The 21276-nt window shown below is 37.6% G+C and overlaps 1 protein-coding gene across 1 annotated transcript; it reads left to right on the top strand.

Annotated features, from left to right (window-relative positions):
• Positions 1 to 348: 348 nt before the first annotated feature.
• On the top strand, positions 349 to 6642 carry LOC127802833 (UPF0603 protein At1g54780, chloroplastic). Its single transcript, XM_052338881.1, has 3 exons — positions 349 to 930; positions 1475 to 1667; positions 6235 to 6642. The coding sequence occupies exons 1-3, from the start codon at positions 484 to 486 to the stop codon at positions 6480 to 6482; spliced, it is 888 nt and encodes a 295-aa protein (XP_052194841.1). The 5' UTR covers positions 349 to 483; the 3' UTR covers positions 6483 to 6642.
• Positions 6643 to 21276: the final 14634 nt, after the last annotated feature.

The raw sequence follows: 21276 nt of genomic DNA, 5'->3' as shown, positions 1-21276 counted from the left end.
AAATAATTTGAGAGAGAAACTCAGATTTAATGAATGTGGAGATTGTGGCTATCGTATATCTCTATCTTTTTAAAAATGACTATTAAAAATATAATTAAATAATTATTTTTTATAATTTTAAATAATTATCCAACTATGGGATCGTGGATTGAAGGGATTTTCGTGTCATTCTTCGAAAAGTCAAGGTCGAAAAGAGACGTGAGATGAAATTGTACAAAGACCAAAATACCCTCGAGTGTTTCCATGGCTAATTGGCATTATCCATGTTTCAGATTCGTCATCCAAATGGACAAATCCAAACCACCCAAAAAAATATACATATGAATCAGACAGTTAACACTGAAAGAGAGAGAGAGAGAGAGAGAGGGAGAGAGAGGTGGGGAGAAGAAGAAGAGGAGAGAAGAAGTAGAAAATATTCTGTACCTTTGAATTTCTTCTCTCTCATCCTACCATTTCTGATCTCTCTCTTTCTCTCTGTGCCCAATGGAAACCATTCTCTCTCCTGGCCCCTTCTGTCCTCTCTTCAAAGCTTCCTCTTCAAAGGTCCTTCTCTCCGCCTCTTTGCAAGCCAGATCACATTCTGCCTCTGTAGCAACAAGACCCATCAATTGTAGCCTCAGAAAACAGCCCCATCCATCAGTTGCTGACCGCTCTTTCCCAATACCCAGAAGCTGGTTTTCCCATCTGCAGAGCGGAGTGGCGGCTCTGGCCATCTCTCTGGCGCTCAACTTCTGCCCGATTCTGCATAGCGGCTCTGCATTGGCGTCCGAATTTGATGTCTTGAACGACGGCCCGCCGCAGGAATCTTACGTTGTCGATGACGCCGGCGTGCTCAGCCGAGTCACCAAATCTGATTTGAAGCGGCTCTTGTCGGATTTGGAGTCGAGGAAGAACTTACACATCAATTTCATCACTGTTCGTAAGCTCACGGTGGGTGCAGTGGTTCGATTGCACTCTTCGGGTGTTCTTTTGCCACTATCTTCTGAAATTCTCTTAGTGTCTGCTTAATTTGCCGAAATTGTTCCATTATCGAGCTTCAGTTACGACCCCAGCGTTTCTATTCTCATTGTCACGACCAATGGTCTATTGGGGAGATCTTGATTATATACCTTAGTCAAGGAATCCATAAATCACTTTCAGCTAACTAGCAGTGTTGGATGAGAATACCTAGCGTTACAAGTAGTATCACATCTAACCCAAGGCCAGTGATTCCCATTGAGTAGCTGGGGAGTAGGAAAGTATTTTACACTAACTAAGATTAGATTGAGATACGGGATTTCTGGCCTAACAAGAAGAATTTTAGGACTTTACAGAGTCTTGTGATATATGTTCCGTCTAATTATCAGAAGTTCCATTTAAATCTTGTACTCTCTTCCTACCGTTCTATTGTAAAACTTTGAATCTGCTACCTAGGACTGTGATTCAGTACTACTTTGTAGTTATTGGATTATAATCTTGCTAAACATTGTTTCAGAGCAAAGCTGATGCTTTTGAGTATGCTGACCAAGTACTAGAGCGCTGGTATCCCACCATTGAAGAAGGCAACAACAAGGGGATTGTTGTGCTCGTTACCAGCCAGAAAGAAGGAGCAGTTACTGGTGGCCCTGCCTTTGTCAAGGCTGTAGGTGATAGCATTCTTGATGCCACCGTGTCAGAGAACCTTCCTGGTAAGTTCATCACGGACGTTTTTTCTTAATCAAGTGCTGATCATTCTTCTGTTCATTAAGCAATGTGCCTGCGTGTAATCTCTATTTTTCTGTGTTTGTCGGGTGTGCGGGCTGCATTTCCTTAGACAAGCTTGTCGTTCAATTGGATGAAACCTGTGGATAAGGTATCTTATACCTTATCTTTTGGTAAATACAATTACATGGATTTTTTATGCCATAGAAATCACTAAGCCCATAATACTATCGAGTAAGCATACAAAGCCAGGCCTGTTAGATTCCGAAATGAATTCAAAATGATAAGGCAATTCAACTCTTGGCTAGTTTAGCATAAGAGTGCTTGCATCTGTTGAAGGATATTTTTATCTCCACTGAAGTTTTTAACTCCGACATTATAACACCACCAAGCTCTCATCTGGAAGTACTAACTGAAGTCAACTTTATTGGGTTGCGAGAGAAAATCTTCGGGTTGAAATCGACCTAAGATTGGCCTTTTGGACTACCCGTCTGTACCTAAATCAAGACAATGGTATTGGATCAGTTGAAACAGGGGCTTTTAATAAGAGAAATATTTCTGTTCTTGAGCAGAGATTAGTAGGAAGAACGCCGGAAAGACGTGATAGCAGAGAGCATATTTATGTTCTCATTCGCAGCTGTGATGGATTCGTGGTAAAGACGGAAACGGCTATAGAGAGGTACATGGAGGGTATGGATTCGAGGAAATTAATAATGAGGGTAAGTCCATTTTAAATTTTGCAATGGCATATGGGCTCATCATAACTAATACTAAGTTCAAAAAACGGGACGAACACTTAATCACATATAAAAATGTCACATCAAGCATCCAAATAGATTATTTCCTCATGAGACAAGAGGACCGTGTATGTTATAGGGATTGTAAGGTGATACCGGGAGAGTGTTTGACTACTCAACATAGACTTCTAGTACTTGACGTCCAAGTAAGAAATTGGAAGAGAAAAAATCACATAAAACAAAATCCAAGAATTAGGTGGTGGGATTTAAAAGGGGAGAAACAACTAATCTTCAAAGAAAAATTAAGAGGTAGAAGAGAATGGAATGGAAAAGGACAGACAAACCAAACGTGGAGAGAAATGGTTAATGCCCTAAGAAACACAACAAAAGTAGTGCTTGGAGAGACAAATGGTAGAGCCCCTAACCTTAAGGAGTTTTGGTAGTGGAATGAAGAAGTGCAATTGAAAATTAAAAATAAGAAAAATTGCTATAAGGCTGTATATCAGTGCAACAATGAAGAAAATCAAAAAAGGCAACAAAAAAAGCTGTTAGTGAAGCAAGGTCAAAAGCATACGATAATCTATATAAACGACTTGATACAAAAGATGGAGAAAGGGATATATATAAATTAGCTAAAGCAAGAGAAAGAAAAATAAGGGATTTAAATCAAGTAAAATGCATAAAAGATGAAAATCAAAATTTATTAGTGAATGAGGGAGCGATTAAGGAGAGATGGAATGAGTATTTCACAAAATTATTCAATGATGATGGCGACACAAGAGTTAGGTTGGGACATCTTAGTAACTCCGAAGGGAACGTGAGCTATATATTTTATCGACGCATAAGTCCAAATGAAATAAGGCAAGCATTAAAAAAGATGAAAAATCATAAGGCGGTGGGACCGGATAATATACCAATAGAAGCATGGAAATGCATGGGAGAAGAGGGTATCTCCTGGCTAACGAAATTATTTAACGCGATTCTTAAATCAAAAAAGATGCCAGATGAGTGGAGGAAGAGTACTTTGGTCCCTATATATAAGAACAAAGGAGATGTTCAAAATTGTGAAAATTACAGAGGAATTAAGTTAATGAGCCATACCATGAAACTCTGGGAGAGAGTAATAGAGTAGAGGCTCAGAAAAGAAACAGAGGTCTCAGAAAATCAGTTTGATTTTATGCCTGGTAGGTCAACAATGGAAGTTATATACCTACTGAGGCACCTAATGGAAAGGTATCGGGATCATCAGAAAGACCTACATATGGTGTTTATAGATCTAGAAAAGGCTTATGATAGGGTCCCTAGAGAAGTATTATGGATGGTTTTAGAGAAGAAAGGAATCCGAATAGCCTATATACAAGCTCTTAAGGACATGTATCATGGTGCAGAGACAAGAGTCAGAACATGCGGAGGGGATACTGAACCGTTTAAAATTACAATAGAATTGCATCAAGGTTCTGCACTAAGTCCATACTTATTTGCTTTAGTAATGGATGAACTCACTAAAGATATTCAGACAGAGGTGCCATGGTGTATGCTATTTGCAAATGACATAGTGTTGGTGGATGAAACAAAAGAATGAGTGAACACTAAGCTTGAGTTATGGAGAAACAATTTAAAATCTAAGAGATTTAAATTAAGCAGAAAGAAAACAGAATATATGGAATGTAAATTTAGTAAGAATGCAAGAGTGAAGGATGTTATAATAAAATTGGAAGACCAAATCTTACAAAGAAAAGACCATTTTCGATATTTGGGATCAGTGATTCAAAAAGATGGAGAAATTCACGAGGATGTCACACATAGAATTAAGGCAAGTTGGCTAAAATGGAGAAATGCATCGGGAGTATTATGTGATGGTAAAATCCCATTAAAATTCAAAGAAAAATTCTATAGGATAGCTATAAGACCAGTTTTGTTATACGGTTCAGAATGTTGGGCAGTCAAATACCAACATGAGCAAAAGACGAGTGTAGCGAAGATGAGGATGTTAAGATGGATGTGCGGCCATACAAGAAAAGATAAAATTAGAAATGAAGTTATTCGTAATAAGATATGAGTAGTGCCAATAGAGGAGAAGATGAGAGAGACTAGACTAAGATGGTTTGCTCATGTGAGAAGGAGACCAAGAGACGCTCCTGTGAGAAGAGTTGATGAAATGGAACAATTAATCAAAAAAAAAGGTATAGGCAGATCTAAGAAGACTTTGAGGGAGACATTAAAGTTTGATATGAAGTGTATGAATCTCAATGAAGATATGACAAAAGATAGAAATACATGGGAGTCTAGAATTCATGTAGCCGACCCCATATAGTGGGATAAAGGCTGGATATGTTGTTGTTGTTGTTGTTGTTGTTGTATTCGCAGCTGTGATGGATGTATCATTGCATATGCGTGCTACCTAAATCTTAAGAAGTGTGGGATTTTGTTAAAATGAATATCAAGATCTAAAATGTGACAGCTTGAAGCAAGACTCTTTTGTTGGTCCCTTAATATACGGCCACTCAAGAGGGAGGGTGAATTGAGTGATTAAAAACTTTTCTAACTTCACCCAATTTACTTTATTTCTTGAGAAAGTTAATAATGAAAAATCTTTATGTTATCACACCATATTGTTTAGATAAAACGAATTACTATTTAATCAATCTTAAGAGGAGTTTAAAGATTACAAGATCGGCCCTTACTAGGACACAAACCAATCAGCAAATACGAGGGATTACAAAACATAAATGAATGCAATAAATATACCCTCAAATCTATAAATGCAGCAGTAGAGTATTCCACACTTTGATCTTCAACAACAGTGGGCTCGTCAGTTGATTCTGATTCTAACGTGAGAGCCTTGACTAGCAATGGATCTTTGAGAGAGCTTTTTCTTGTTGCTTTGAATGTTCAGAACGGCATAAGTGGCTCTCTTGATTTGCATATTAAGAATTTATAGAAGCTAGGGCGACCTGCATAACGTGAAAGGAAGTTTGGCTGCAAGACAAATTAAGTTGACTTAGCCTAACGGTGAGTCAACTTATTTTTGGCCTAAGTTGACTTATTTCAGAACAAGTCGACTTATTTCTTATTAAGTCGACTTATCATAAAATGCCTCTCGGCCGAGTCGACTTAACAAAAAATCTGCAAAAACGCACTCGAGTCGACTTATCTAATATTAAGTCACAACTTATTAGTCAAATTTTTGAAAGAAAACATTTAACGCATTTGAAAACTCTGCAAAACTAATTTCATAAACATATTAATTCTTTTATAATATGATATATATGAGAATTATTTTAAAAACATTTAGGGGTCTTAATTTGCATATACAACCAATGAGTGTTTTTGTAATTCATCAAAAATACTTAAATAAATTTAGTTACACTAAGTTGGCTAAACATCTTTATGTATGCCTTACCTTAATTTGACTGCAGGAAACTAAATATGGACCTTAAACTTGATTAATTCTGGAAAAATATACTAGATTTTCATGTTGTTGTTCTGTTAGAATAGAATAATAAAAAAAAAAACTTGCTTAGATTTTGTACAAGAGAGTTTGGGGCGGGGGGGGGGGGGGGATAAAGAATACAATTTTCTTTAGATTTTGTACTTAGTTAAACAGCATATTGCTTGTTCATTGTGTAATATATAATTTTCGATGATTTCTCTGGTTCTATCATGAACACTCTTGCATGGCCTTTAATCTTAAATAGTTTGATTCCAATTGAGAGGAAGTTAATTAAATCGTCCAAATGAATGCACCAAACATGAATCACAATCACATGTATACTGCATTTACTAGGCAATCACATTGTTGTGCTTGAAAATGCAGTCTTGGCCACGGAAGAGAAGTACAATGAAGCAGTTTTCAGCAGCGCCAAACGGCTAGTCGCCGCCATTGACGGACTGCCGGATCCCGGTGGCCCGATGGTCAAAGACAACAAAAGAGAGTCCAACTTCAAAACCAAGGAAGAGACAGAACAGAAGCGGGGACAGTTCACACTTGTGGTCGGAGGTCTGCTGGTGATCGCCTTTGTTGTTCCCATGGCACAGTACTATGCTTATGTCTCCAAGAAGTGAAGAAAATTAATGATTCTAGAAAAACATCTATGTAAGTCTGTACAAATGACCATGAATTGATGAAGAACAAGAGTTTGATTGAGAAAATTTGCAGTCTGACAGTAGAAGCCGGGATTTTGACCCTTTTCTGTTCAATATATGATAATGCTTTTATCAGTCACAGTCACAGTCACAGTCACAGTCACTGCCAAATCTAAGCTTTGTCGTTTTGCTTCATGTTAACCAACTGGTATAGTCAACTCTCCGCTCTTATAGTTCTAAACAATGTACGACGAGTGATCACTTAAATAATGATTTTTGCATGAAAGATCATTAGCTGGCTACCAAATCTTGTGGTAATTATACTTTCTGATCACTTCTAAGGGGATTTGTCTGATACATGGAATTTTTCCAAGACAGGAAAATACAAAGAAAATGGCTCAACTTGTGTTCATGTACTGATGTCGGCAGGGAATAATACATAATTAAGATGCATTATCCAATGCCAGTTGGTCTCTACAAGTTGGCGGCGGCCGCCACTTTTTTATGATTTCTTGACCAAATTTTGACCTTAATATTGGTTAAGCAGGTATGGCTGCAGAAAAGGGTGGGACGTTAATTAGTTAGTTCCCTTGGAGTATGTTGTTATTCCGTTCTCTCTTTCACTCTCAGACATTTCTGTGTTTTTTAAGAGAGAATTTGTATTGTTTGAGTTGTCCAAAAACACCAAAAAATAGCTATCACACTAGACATGGCCAAAATTGAACCGGACCGGCGGTTCGAACCGGAACCGGACCGGCCGGAACCGGACCCGGAACCGGCCGAACCGGAACCGGAACCGGACCGAACCGCCGAAATTCGGTCCGGTTCCGGTTCAAGGTTCCGGAGAACCGGAATCGCCGGTTCCGCGGAACCAGAACCGCCGGTTCCGGTTCCGCGGAACCGGCCCCCCTCCCCCCCCCCCAACCCCCCCGTGCGCTTGCGGCCGCGCACGGTGCACCCCCCCCCCAACGGTCCAAATTGGACCGTTGGACCCCCCTCCCCTCCCCCCCCCCCCCCAACGGTCCAATTTGGATTGGACCGTTGAACCCCCCCAACTTTTTTTTTTTTTTATTAAATTTTATAATTCCTATCTATATATACCCTTCCCTCCCCCACTCATTTTTCACACTTTCTCTCTCTCTCTCTCTCTCTCTCTCTCAAGTCTCAAGCTATTATTCTCTCAATTTTGTCTCTCATTTAATATTTTAATTTCAATTTCTTCAATCTTCTCATTTTGTTATTTATCAATTTATTCAATTATATTGTTAATTATTTATTACTTGTTACTATATTATTTTATCATTATTATATTTTTTTATTATCATACTTTTTTCAAAAAAATGGCAAGTGAAGGTAGAAATGTTGAAAATGTTGAGTTTGAAGCTCAAAATTTTCAAACACAAGAGAGTGAAACTCAACAAAAGGGAGGTGGAAAAATTTCTACTTCTGATATTTTTAATATTCATTTCAAGAAAACACCAAAAGGAGATGGTAAATTTGATGTATCTTGTAATTATTGTAATCAAGTATACAAATTCAAGCAAGGAGGTGGATATGGTACTTTCGTCCGACATTTGCAAACAAAGCACCCGCTCAAGGTTGGATTGAGCCGCGATCAAACACAAATATCCGGGTTTGCTACCTCTTCAAACTCTCCTCAATTATTTCATTATAATGAAGCTAATTGTAGGTCTGGTTTAGCTGAAATGGTAGCAATTGATCATTTATCTTTTAGTTTTGGTGAAAAATTAGGTTTTACTCGATTTTGTCAAAACTTTGTTAATCCTAGTTTTAAATCAATTCCTAGAAATACTTTGAAAATGAATTTGTTAAAATTGTTTAAAAACTCAAAAATTGAATTGATAACATATTTTCAAAACAATAATATTAATGTTTCTATTTGTAGTGATATTTGGAGTGATCATTGGCAAACTCATTCATATATGGGTATTACTTGTCATTGGGTTGATGAAAATTATGTTTTACAAAAAAGAATTCTTGCGTATCGATGTTTTGATGAAAGTCATAATGCTGAAAATATTTGTAGATTAATTCAACAAATTTTACAAGAATATAGATTAGTTAATAGAATTTTTTCAATTTCTTTTGATAATGCATCGGCTAATACTGCTTCTATTAATGAATTGAAAAGAATTTGCCAACCAAATTTTGGTGGAAGATTTTTTCATGTTAGATGTGCATGTCATGTTTTAAATTTATGTGTTCAAGATGGTATTAAGTCACTTAATTCTTATTTAGATCCAATTAGAAATGTTATTTCTTATATTTGGGTACACCCTCGAACTGCAAAAGCATGGGCACATTTTTGCACCTCCAATGGTCAAACCCCAAAACGTTTTTCAAAAGATGTCCCTACTCGTTGGAACTCAACTTTTAAATTACTTAATCAATCTTTTGAATATAAAGATTTATTGTGTTCTTTTGCAGCAAATTATATTCCACAATATCCTATTTTTCCAACTATGTGGAATGTTTGTAGTTCAATTTTGAATATTTTACGAATTTTTAATGATGCTACTCATACACTTAGTAGTGTTTATAAACCAACTTCACATCAATTTTTAATAGAAGCAATGAATGTGGCCGGTGTATTAATGGAAGGAATTAATGTTGAAGAAATTTGTCATGCTGTTTTAGAAATGAGAGAAAAATGGTTACGTTATTATCAATTTATTCCTGAAATTTTTCTTGTTACTATGGTATTTGATCCTAGGTGTAAATTTGATGGTTTAATTGAGTGTTTGTCTAACTATTATTCGTTATTAGGATTAGAAAATAATGAAGAAATTGATGTGAATATTATAATTTCTAAGGTTAGAACTTTATGCAATCAATTATATGAAGCATATGTTATTGCTCCTAGTAGTGAAGAATCATTTCCATCCATGGCTCCGCATTCCTCTTCCTCCCAACCAATGAAATGGGGTCATAAATTTTTAGATCAAAGGAGGAAAAAACCTAGATCGAGCTCACATTCGGAGCTCGAAACTTATCTAACCACAGTTTTTGAGTTTGGTGATGATACAGGTTTAAATTTTGAAATTTTGGAGTGGTGGAAAAGGCACAAGGAGACATTTCCAACTCTTGCAATTATTGCAAGTCAACTTCTTGCAGTTCCAGCTTCAACTGTAGCCGTTGAACAAACATTCAGTAGTGGAGGCAACATTTTGGACGAAAGAAGATCAAGATTGGCTCCAGAATCATTGGAAGCTCAAGTTTGCCTCGATGATTGGGAAAGAGCTAACATGCGACGTCAAGAAGAACTTATCCATTCATCATCATCTGACGAATGGGTTAATGATGGTTCAACAACGGCGACTTCCGACTCCAATGAAGATGCGTAGGATCCAAGTCCATATTTTATTTTTTTTCACATTTATAAAAATTAATTACTTGTATTACATTTTTGTTGTAATTATTTTTTAATGAAATTAAGTCTAATTCTATTTTTTATTTTTTATTTTTCACATTTGTAAAAATTAATTACTTATATTACATACTTGTTTAGTTGTTTTAATTATTTTTAATGAAATTATTACTTATATTTCTTCAATTTTTAGTAGTGTTTTTTTATTAAAAATATGGTTGAGAATATTTATATTTACAATTACATTTAACAATTAAAAATCGAAACCAAACCGAACCGAACAACGGAACAAGGACCAAAATTGAATACAACAATATTTAAAAAAAATTAAAAAAATTCGGTTTGAATCGGAACCGGAACCGTTGACCGAACCGGCTCAAACCGTTGACCGAACCGGTCCAAACCGTTGACCGAACCGGCACGAACCGGAACCGGAACCGAACCGTCCCAAACCGCCCTTGGGCGGTTCGGTTCAGGTTCAAAGATTTCTTGAACCGGAACCGGCGGTTCATGAACCGTGGCCATGTCTATATCACACAGCCTTTTATAGGCAACGAAAAATATTAAAAATTTCACAACATTTTTCCAAGACAAGTCCTCCCCGAGAAGAGAGCCTCGTTTCTCATGTAAGTTCAATTTCCATCATTCTCCCCCCCCCCCCCCCCCCCACACTTAAACTTGCATCTTCAATATCTTGAGGCTAGCTTCAATCAGTCACTTCAAACTTGTTTCAAAGATGCTTGAATGCTTCGGGTTTCAATGACTTCATCAAAATATCTACTACATGTTCAACGGTCTTCACATGTACCAGCTCGATCTCCCTTGACTTGTTCTCATATACAATGAAATCAAGTGTTAATATGCTTTGGCCATTCATGATAAGCTGGACTTTTTACTAAAGCAATGGCTGACTTGTTATTCAAATACAATCTCGCTGGATTGGCTTGTTCCGATTTTAGCTCCTTCAACAATCTTTATAACCAAACTGCATGACAGACACATGATGCAACTGCAATACACTCAGGCTCTCATGTTGATAGTGCGACAATGGATTGCTTTTTTGACAACCACGTAAATGCAGTTCCTCCGAGCTATATAGTGTAATATCCCATGTTGGCATGAGCTTATCATGCAATTTAAATGAGTTTGGAATGTCGAAAAATTGGGCTGATAGTAAAATAAGTTGTTAAATAAATAGCAAAGAAGGCTTGGAACTTAGATGTCTAAAAAAAATGGTATGTCATTGACGAGCATCTCAAGGCAAGATTTATGAAAGTGAAAACAATCGGAAAAAAGACAGTTCCCGATATAGCTAAATCATAGTCTAAAAAACTAAATGATGGTAATGGGCTTCCGAAAAATCCACGGAACCCTGATGAGACTCTAATTTTGTGGATAGAACAACTCTTAAGTGGTTTTGGGATGAAATAAAGGGATTTGCGATCAAAACAGACATTTGGGCCTAAGTGTAATTTTTTAATCTTGCCTGAAGGAGGTTGAAAAGATATTTTTTTCTGAATAGTCGAGGGTGAAATGAAGGGTTTAGAACTTATGGGTCTTAATGGAATAGTTAAAAAACTCAAGGGTTTTAAATAAGGGTCAAAATAAAATTTGAAAAATAATAGCGGATCAAATTGAAATTCTCAAAAGACCAGCCACTGCCATCGTCGACCACCACTGCAACAGCCAACCAGCCACCTGTCATTGTCGAGAGGGACATCCTAGGGTCCATAATGGGCCCCAAAGCATGGTTGATCAATTGGAGATGGGTATGGGTTGAGGAATGACCATGATTAGACGAAATATGGCGAGGTATGGTGGTTGTACGTTGACCGAAAAATTGAGATAGATTTTCAAGGCCATTAAATGGTTGTGATGATGATAGAGGTTTGGATTTGACAAGGAATGGCTCGTTTTGGCTCAAAATCGAGTATAAATAGGGCTTTGAGGGTTTGACCAAAAATGCAAAAATTAAACTTCAAATTGCTTGTGTTTGAGAGTGATTCAGAGTTCTTGGATAAGGGGATTTTGTTCTTGAGTAAGTGAGAATCATTTCTGGAGAATTTGCAGTTTGTTTAAGTAAAGTTCGAAGCTTGGCCAAAAGTTGCAGCTATCACCGGAGTAGAGGCTTTAAACAATCGATCGAGGGCCTTCTAGTGGGTTTTTCGGGCGAATAAGGGTATCATCGTGACCAACTTGAAGAGATTTACCAGGTGGTGTGGTCAGGAAAAATTCCAGTCGTCGCTAATAAGAGAGGCTCTTTTGAGAAGATAATAGGCATGTGTAGTGCACGCACGGGTCTTCACGAACAAGCGCGTGAGGTCATGTGGGGAAAAGGTATTTTTTAGAATTTTTTAAATATTTTTAGAAAAATATTTTATGAATTATGGTGGAGAAAAATTTGAAAAAAATCTTGATGAGGTATTTATTTTAGAATTTTTTAGAAGAAAATGAGGAGAAATTATGAAAAAATAGATGTTGACATTCTTTTGAATGAATATGATGTCTAGGGATCGTTGGGGCTCAAGGATGAGTAATAGTACGATTATCTGAGACCTGGCACGAAAATGGAGATTGTGCACGAGAATCGATGTATTTTGAGTGCGTTCAGGGTGAGTGGTTTTATTATCAAAACTTGGCTTGTTTTATACAAATTGTTTGACTTGTGAGTTGTAACGCCTCATTTTCCCAGAACGCGCATTACCTCGAGATTTTGGAAATATTTTTTTTTTCAACATCATACACACAACATAAGTTTCTCGATATACATACCCTCATCATAATCATTTTCCGACAATCCCGATTATACCTTCTTAGCATATCAAAATTTAAAAATTAACAGACTAAGACAGGTATTAACAATCACATCAGTGGAAGCAGAGATCGAAACCTCAATGGTATATAACCGATAAATTCCTTTTACAGTTAAATAACCAAATCGATATTTCATATGAAAATATCAAAATAGTACATAATCTTTGAACATCGTAATCATAGATAAAGACCTACAAAAACTAAATATAACAGCTACATCTTGACGACATCCTTTCATTTGACGCCACTGCTCTCACTTGAAACGTTTGAATATTCCAGGGACATAGTCCAAATTAGATGCTGAATCATCTAAGTGAGAATTCAAAAACATTTTCACGAATATATGCAAAATCATGTATAAAATCGACAAATCCTGACATGCCCCAGCATAAGTGAATCCCACATAACACTTAGCCCTAACCGGGGAAAATGCAATCTCTCTAAAGGCGACATGACCACATCGACTCATTGGCAAACACAATCCTGTTTAAGAGGGACAACCTCGACATATGAACCAGAGAATCACCCCATTATCATTGTTAGGCATTACGCTCCTACTCAAAAGCATTCCAAAACCCAACGCGACCCTAGCCCCAAGAGTATCATATCAGCACTATCCTCGGAATCAACGACACCTCGGTATTAATGCTATTGCTCAAAGGAACCTAGGGTGGTGTCCACTCTCAGCCCCGTCACTTGAGCCAACAACCGAGGTGGTGTCCACTCTTAGCCCCGCCACTTCAGTACCGTAGGGTGAAGTCCGTCTCAGTCCCGTCCCAAGTGGACCACATAGCATTAATCCTCGGCACGCATCCCGAGTGCTGTCACTCAAGAGCCACATCACAGGTTAACAACCCACATGAAATTCAATACATGTGTAAATAATCGTTTGGACGAACCATCGCACGAAACCAACCGCTCACGATAAATCAAAAGTGATCAAAGTAACAAGAATATGCACAAGAATTGGATTGAACAACTCACAGTAAACCATTCACATGCCACAAATAAGTTTTTCTGGTAGAACCACTCACATTGGGGCTAAGTTTAAGATTCTTCAAAATGCATGCCCGACCTCGATTCTCATGCTAGGCGCTCTATAGTTCAACTTCGAGCCTCAACGATACCCTCCGGTCATCTTCTCCAGCGACTTGCTCCGATGGCTAATTCGACAACACCACCTTGAAGCGCTCCTTAAGACGATCACAATGGCACCCTCATATAGCTAAAAAACTTGTCGAAAATAGCCCGAATGGTCGATTTACAATCCGGCTCCGGCAAAGCTTTGCGTTTTCTGGTGAGCTTCAAAACACCTTTAAACCCTAATGAAACTTCACGAAATTCTCCAGAATTGATCCTCAATACATAGGGAATAAAAGCCCCTTATCCTAGACCTCTGATTTGCTCCCAAACGTGAGAAATTCGAAGTAAAATTTTTGATGCATTCGGCCACATTCGAACCTCTATTTATACCTATTTTCGAAGCCCAATCAAGCCATACCTGGTCAAATCGACGCCTCTATCATCCTTACAACCATTTAATGGCCTCAAATCATGATGATTTCATACGAATCGTTCTTCCCCAAAAAATTCGGCGATCGCAGCCATGCCTCACCATTTTCTGTCCAATCACGGCCATGCTTGGTCGATCTCGACCCATATCTGATCCTAATCAAACCCCCAAGTCCATTCCAGGCTCGGCCATGCCCTAGTGGCTGATTTGATGGCGACGGTGGAAGGTGCCATGCCTCACGTTGCAAATTCCATTTTTTTTAATATGATAAACTATAATATCTTTTATTAAAAATAACTATAATCTGTACCAGACATTCTTGGGATGCTCGTTAATAATATATCATTTATTTTAAACATCTAAATTCCAAGACGCTCCCTAACAACAATTCAGTTTTCAGCCCGAACTGAAGTTGTATCGAAAATTAACTCTGATCCGATTTTTTTTTATACTAAAAATCCTATCTTGGGATGCTTAGCAATGACATATCATTTTCCTTTGAAATCTCAGCCTCGGGACATTCCCTACAGCTGATTCGACGATTTATTTTACTATCAAACCCATTTTTCGATATCCCAAGCTCCTCGAAATTACGTGGCAACCTTATGCCAATACGAGGTATTATATGAGTGTTCTGTCTAAAACTTAGTTTATTGCAGGTGGTTTGACCCTATATTTGATTTTGTTTCATGTAATGGTTTTGTCACGTGAATGGTTGATTTCATGTGGATGATTCATCTAAAATGTTTATTTACGTGTGCATTGGAATATGTGCATTGAAATGTTATTTTATGTAATGCATCATTACATGTAGTTATGGCATTGGCATATGTGTTGGACATGGGTAGTGTTCCAGAATGCTTTTGAGTGGGAACGTAATCTCTGATGTGATTGTGGTGAGTTGGGTTCCAGCATTTATGTTGACCTTCCCGTGTGGGGAGTGGTAATGATTGTTCCTGAGATGTCGGAGATATGCATTGATGTTGCCTCTTTTAAGTTAGGATTGTGTTATGCAACTTTTGCCTCTTTTTGGCTAGACCCGACTCCTTGGTTGATTTGGCGTCTAGGTTTCGCGGCAAACTTAGATGTCTAGCAGGAATCCCCGCGCAGAACCACTGGCCAAACCCAGATCCCTTGAGGTAGATTGGCCCAAGGAAGGCATGAAGAGATAGCAACCCTATGACAAGTTCTGCCATGATCCCGCGTATCGGAGTTGAGTCTCCCAGTTGCAATCTGGTGCCCATGACCATGAGTTAGCCTGGGATCACCAGAACATCCGATGCCTATGTCCGCAGACTCACCCAGATCCTTCGTTCGAGTTCGGTACTATGCCTTTTTTGCTAGACCCAACTCCTTGGTAGATCTGGCGCCTAGGTCTCCCGACAAACTTGGATGTCTGGCAGGAATCCCGCGCCGAACCATTGGCCAAACCCAGATTCCCTGAAGTGGGCTAACCCTGAAAGATGGACGTGAAGAACACAATAGCCAGAGTGCTATGATCCATCATGGGATCACTGGACGCTTCGGAGACTGTGCCCGTAGGCTTGTCGGGATCCCTTGACTGAGTCCGGTCCTATGCTTCCAAGCAAGACCCGACTCCTTGGCTGATCCGACAACTAGACCTCTCGGCAAGCTCGGACAACCAGTAAGAATTTCGCAGTGGAGTCTATCTATCAAGGGCATGGTTACCCAGAAATAATTTGGTACTTCAGCCCCTGGTTGAAGTAAGATCTTTTGGGCATTCTGGAACACTTGGTTGAGTCAAGGTGCTAGACCCGACTCCTTGGCTAATATTTTTACTCTTCAATTTTTTCTAAAGACAAAACAGAAGAGTGAGGGGCAATTGTTGTGCCATGGAAAAATAAGTCAAAAAAGAAAAAACTAATAATAAAAAATTGAAAAAAGTGAAGAGGCTAGCGGTAAAAATTGCCGCCAACTGGCAGCCTTGCAACTGCTCGCAGCCGCGAGAAGCAAGCTCACGATTGCTTGCCGTGAGCTGTCTCGCGGACTTATGCCTCGAGGCTCGCGGCTGCATGTCGCGAGGTGCCTCGCGGTAGTCTTTGCCGCGAGGCCCAACTGCCTCGCGGTGGCGTCGGAACAACCTCCCCATTTTTTTTGCCTTTGATCCATTCAGTAGCTGCCACGTGTTGATAGCCACCATTGAGAATCGTGCCCTATAAATACCCAACTACAAGGCATTAACGAGGGCTTCCATTTTTTCAGAAAAATCCAAACACTTTGAATGCACTTTTACTATTTTCGTGAATAATCATTGGGATTCGGGACTGACTTTGGCATCGGAAGGTCTTCGTGGGAGAAGATTCCCGCGAGCCTTCTAACCCATTTTTTGAGCATCGACAGGGTCAAATCCTTGCGGCGAACCTAGCGACGAAGCAAAAAGCCTTGCGACGAGACCTCGTGGCAAAGGAAAAAGCTTGCGGCGAGACCTAGCGACGAAGGCAAAAAGCTTGCGACGAGACCTAACGACAAAGGCAAAACCTAGTGGGGAGAACTTGTGGCAAGAGCTAGCGGCGAGAGATTGTGGCAATAGCTAGTGGCGAGAGCTTGTGGCAAAAGCTAGCGGCGAGAGCTTGTGACAAGAGCTAGTGGCGAGAGCTAGTCACAAGGGCTAGTGGCAAAGTCTTATGGCAAGAACTAGTGGCCAATCCTTGCGGCGAACATCCTACCGGCAAACTCCCTTGAGGCGACATCTTTTACGGCAACCTAATCTCACCGGACAACAAGCTCGAGTGGACCCCACATCATAAATTTTAATTGTTGTATTTTGACAACAACAATTATTAATCTCATTTTATGCATTGCATAATTACAATTATATCATCAAATATTAAATTAATAATCATTGAGATATTTAAAACCCAAAATTAATAACTCAAAATTACTCGACAATGTCGATTTTGTCCTCCGGGCCCTCACAGGACCCCTGTTTCATCCCAAAACCATTTCAGAGTTGATCCTAATGCAAAATCGGAGCTCCCTCAGGGCCGCTGACTTTTCGAAAGTTCCCTACGACGATACTAGGTTCCCTACGATACTATGACGATTTTGTCCTCCGGAGCTCCCGATTCAACTTCTTTTGATGTCTAAAATCATAAATCGAATCACTCGTCGATACTATTCAATTTTCCTTAAATATCTAGGGTCTGAGGTACTCCCTTCAGTCGATTTGGTTTCTTAAAACTGTGTTGGTGTACCCTATAACCTCATTCTTTCAAAAATTCCATTTATACCACTACAACAGTTTCGACTTTTCCCGGCAGTAGAAAAATCGCCGGAAAAAGTTGAAAAATCGCCGATAAAAGTTTTATTAGCGGTAATTATAACCGCCGAAAATACCTCCGTCGGAAAGTTTACTAGCGGTTGAAAACAAGATTTTCAAAAACTATAACAATCAATAAATAACCCTGTATAACAATCAATAACCGCAGCAACAAAACAATCAATAACCATGGTAACAAAAAAACCACTAACAATTTTAAAGAATTCACCCGCTACACACAATAAGTATAACAACTGTATACAATCTATTTAAATACAACACATTTGATCATTTAGAAAGATCAATCTTGTCTCGTCTCATTACACAATACCATACAAAAGCACATACAAATCAATCCTAAACTAAAACATGTCCAAGTGACCTCAGATAACCCTTGATTACGCTACCATGCCATTCTCCAACCAAAATTGCATATCATATTTTTTCGATCTGCATTGAAAAATAATAGATTTATTTAAGTATGTACGTTAACTATGAAATTGCATAAAACATGTTCAAAATTGCATAACAACTGTATACAATAGATCTATTAGTACAACACATTTGATCATTCATATTTTTTCAAATTTGTATGTATGTTAACTATGAAATTGCATATCATAATAGATGCATATAAGACAAAAACACTTACGTCAGAGACTCTCCACGGTATCTGATGTAAGTGTTTGATCATTCAGCATCAAATTCAATATGAATCTTTTTCTTTCCCCATTTTGAAATTTGTCTTGATATTCCTCTTCCTTTCTTGGCAGTAGATAACACGGAGCTTATATTTGCTAAAATATAATAACATAATAAAATCACATTGAATTAGGAAAGAATAGTAATTTATTATTATTCATATAAATTTTTTATGTTTACCTTGCTGACTATATGAGTCTTGAGGGTTAGATTGTAAGTGGATCAAGTCCTCTTCGGGATGCTAGGGATGTGGCGGGACTGGGTTTAGGGTTGGATGATGAGATGGAAGTAATTGTGAATCATTGTGGTGTAAATCTGTACTACGTGACATGAATTCAATTGGCCAACGAGTCTGCCTCTTAGGTGCCATTAGTGTAAAAAATAATCCGTTAACATATCAATTTAGGTTAAACAAAAATAACATATCAAAACATAAAAAGCTAAAAACATAAACATATATACATACCACATCATTAAATATTATGCAAGGAAGACACATGCCACTTCAATATTAGAAATCATTATCATCACTATGTGCAGTATAAGGAATAGAATTGTCGTCGTCATCTGATACTTGTATATCAACTAGCATACCGTCCTCATCAAATTCTCCAGAAGAGTAGTTTTCATCAGATTCTCCTAACTCTGCATATAAGGACTGATCATTGTTGATTTCAACATGATTACTAATTAAAGCATCTTTCTCGTCACAGCTCCCTACCACATTTTTTTAACCCATGTTATACAAATCTCTAGGTGTCATCTTCATGACAACGTGCCATTCTTCATCAAGAGGATCAGCCACATACCACACTTGTGATGTTTGAGTTGCAAGTATAAAAGGTTCGTCTGTTGGTTTATTCTATTGATACATTAAACAATTAAAATTTACAGTTATGAAATTCAAACTGTCAACCTTCATCCCTCTATTATTGTCAACCCAATCACACTTAAACAAAACAAATTTGAATTCGTTAAAGTACTGTATCTCAACAACATCTGTTAGGACTCCATAGAAGGTAACATCACTACTAATAGGATGTTTATCTTTTAAACTAACATAACTTTCAGTATTTGCAGTTAGTAATACTCCACTGTTTTGAGTCATTCTTCGCCTTTCTCAATGCCTCGTGTGGAATTTGAATCCATTTATGATGTACCCAGAATACTTCCATGCCCATGAGTGAGGCCCAGCAGTTAATGTTTTCACTTCATTAGGTACATTGTGACTACTTACTTGCAATTCATAAACCTGTTTTGTAATATGTTTATAATTCATTACGCAAATAAATTAATACAAATTCTAAGATGGTTAGACATGAATGTTTAGGGTGTGGTGGTAACATGTTAAGATGTCACTTACATGTTTTTCAAACCATGATGAAAAGTTTTCATAGTGCTTTTGTATAATTTCACGATTGCTAGCACCTCTTCTTTCCAATCTAGTAGATTGTAAGTGTGTCCTGCATTGTATGTGTAATACCCCATGTTGCAAAGTGTTAAGTAAGTTCAAGGAACAGAAAATCAATTTGAGAATTTAGTTAACTAATTTTTGAATCGACCGGAGGGAGTACCCTGGACCTTAGATTTTTAAGGAAAATAGTATGGTAATGACGAGTAATACGAGTTTTGATTTTAGGCATCAAAAGAAGTTGGATCGGGAACAGTTTCCGGTACAACTATCTACCAGGTTGAGAAAATCAAATGATCGTAAGGGATGTAATACTCGAGATTTTTATATTCAAATACTTGAGGAAATAGGATGTTTTAAGGGATTGTAGATGTTTGGAGATAAAAGTTTAATTTCTGAGCCAGGGGCAAAATCATAATTTTTGAGGTTCGGATAAAAGTGTAATTTACCTAAAAATTAGGGGTATTAGCGTAATTAGTCCATTTTTTAGGGACTAAAATGCATTTAAAAATTAATCTGGGGACCATGTTGAAAAGGGTCTAAGTGCAATTATCCAAAAGTTCAGGCCAAAGTGTAATTATTGAAACCTTTTTATTAAGGGCATTTGAGAGATTTAGGAAAAGCCTCATAAATGACTTTAGAGATAAAGATAAAGTGTTATGATAACATTAGAGATAAGATGAAGTCTCATGATAACATTAAAGATAAAATCAAGGCTCATGATGACTTTAAGGATAAGATTTAGACAAGATTTGATAAGATTTGATTGGATAAAATAAGATTTGGATAAGATTTGATTGGATATGAATTGATTTGGATAAGATTTGATTCAGATAACAATGATTGCAAAATATCTTAGAAGATTTGATAATGATTATATAATATCTTGGAAGATTTGGTAGTGATTGCAGAATATTTTAGAAGATTTGGTAATGATTATATAATATCTTGGAAGATTTGGTAGTGATTGCAGAATATTTTAGAAGATTTGGTAATGATTATATAATATCTTGAGAGATTTAGAATGATTGCAGAATATATCTTAGAAGATTTAGTAATGATTATATAATATCTTGGAAGATTTGGTAATGATTACAGAATATCTTAAAAGATTTGATAATAATTATATAATATCTTGAAAGATTTGGTAATGATTGCAGAATATCTTAGAAGATTTGGTAATGATTATATAATATCTTGGGAGATTTAGAATGATTGCAGAATATCTTGGAAGATTTATATGATTGCAGAAGATCTTTAGAAGATTTGGAATGATTGTAAAAGATTTTGGAAGATTTGAAATGATTGCAGAATATATGTTTCTTGGTGACTAAGTTTCCAAAACCTATAAATAGAGGTTCATAGCCAAAGGTTTCTCATTCGAAATTGTGAGAAGTTCGTGCTAGACAAGAGTGCTTCGGGTTTAGTGGATAGAGAGCTTTTAAAGCATACGTGAAGCATCACACGCGCAGAGCACTTGGGCAGTGCATGAGGACGTGTAAGGAGGTGCTTTGGTTAAAAGACTTGAGGAGTTGCACGAAAATTGAGGTTGGGCACAAGATTCGAAGTGTTCTGAGTTTCGTTCAAGGTGAGTGTTTTACCGAAAAACTTGGTTTTAAGTTGTGAGTGTTCGCCCCCAAAACTTGATTTATTGTGCTTGTTCTA

This window comes from Diospyros lotus, chromosome 5 (assembly GCF_014633365.1).
Source record: "Diospyros lotus cultivar Yz01 chromosome 5, ASM1463336v1, whole genome shotgun sequence".
Lineage (NCBI taxonomy): Eukaryota > Viridiplantae > Streptophyta > Magnoliopsida > Ericales > Ebenaceae > Diospyros > Diospyros lotus.
This window is presented reverse-complemented; position numbering and strand designations above follow the sequence as displayed.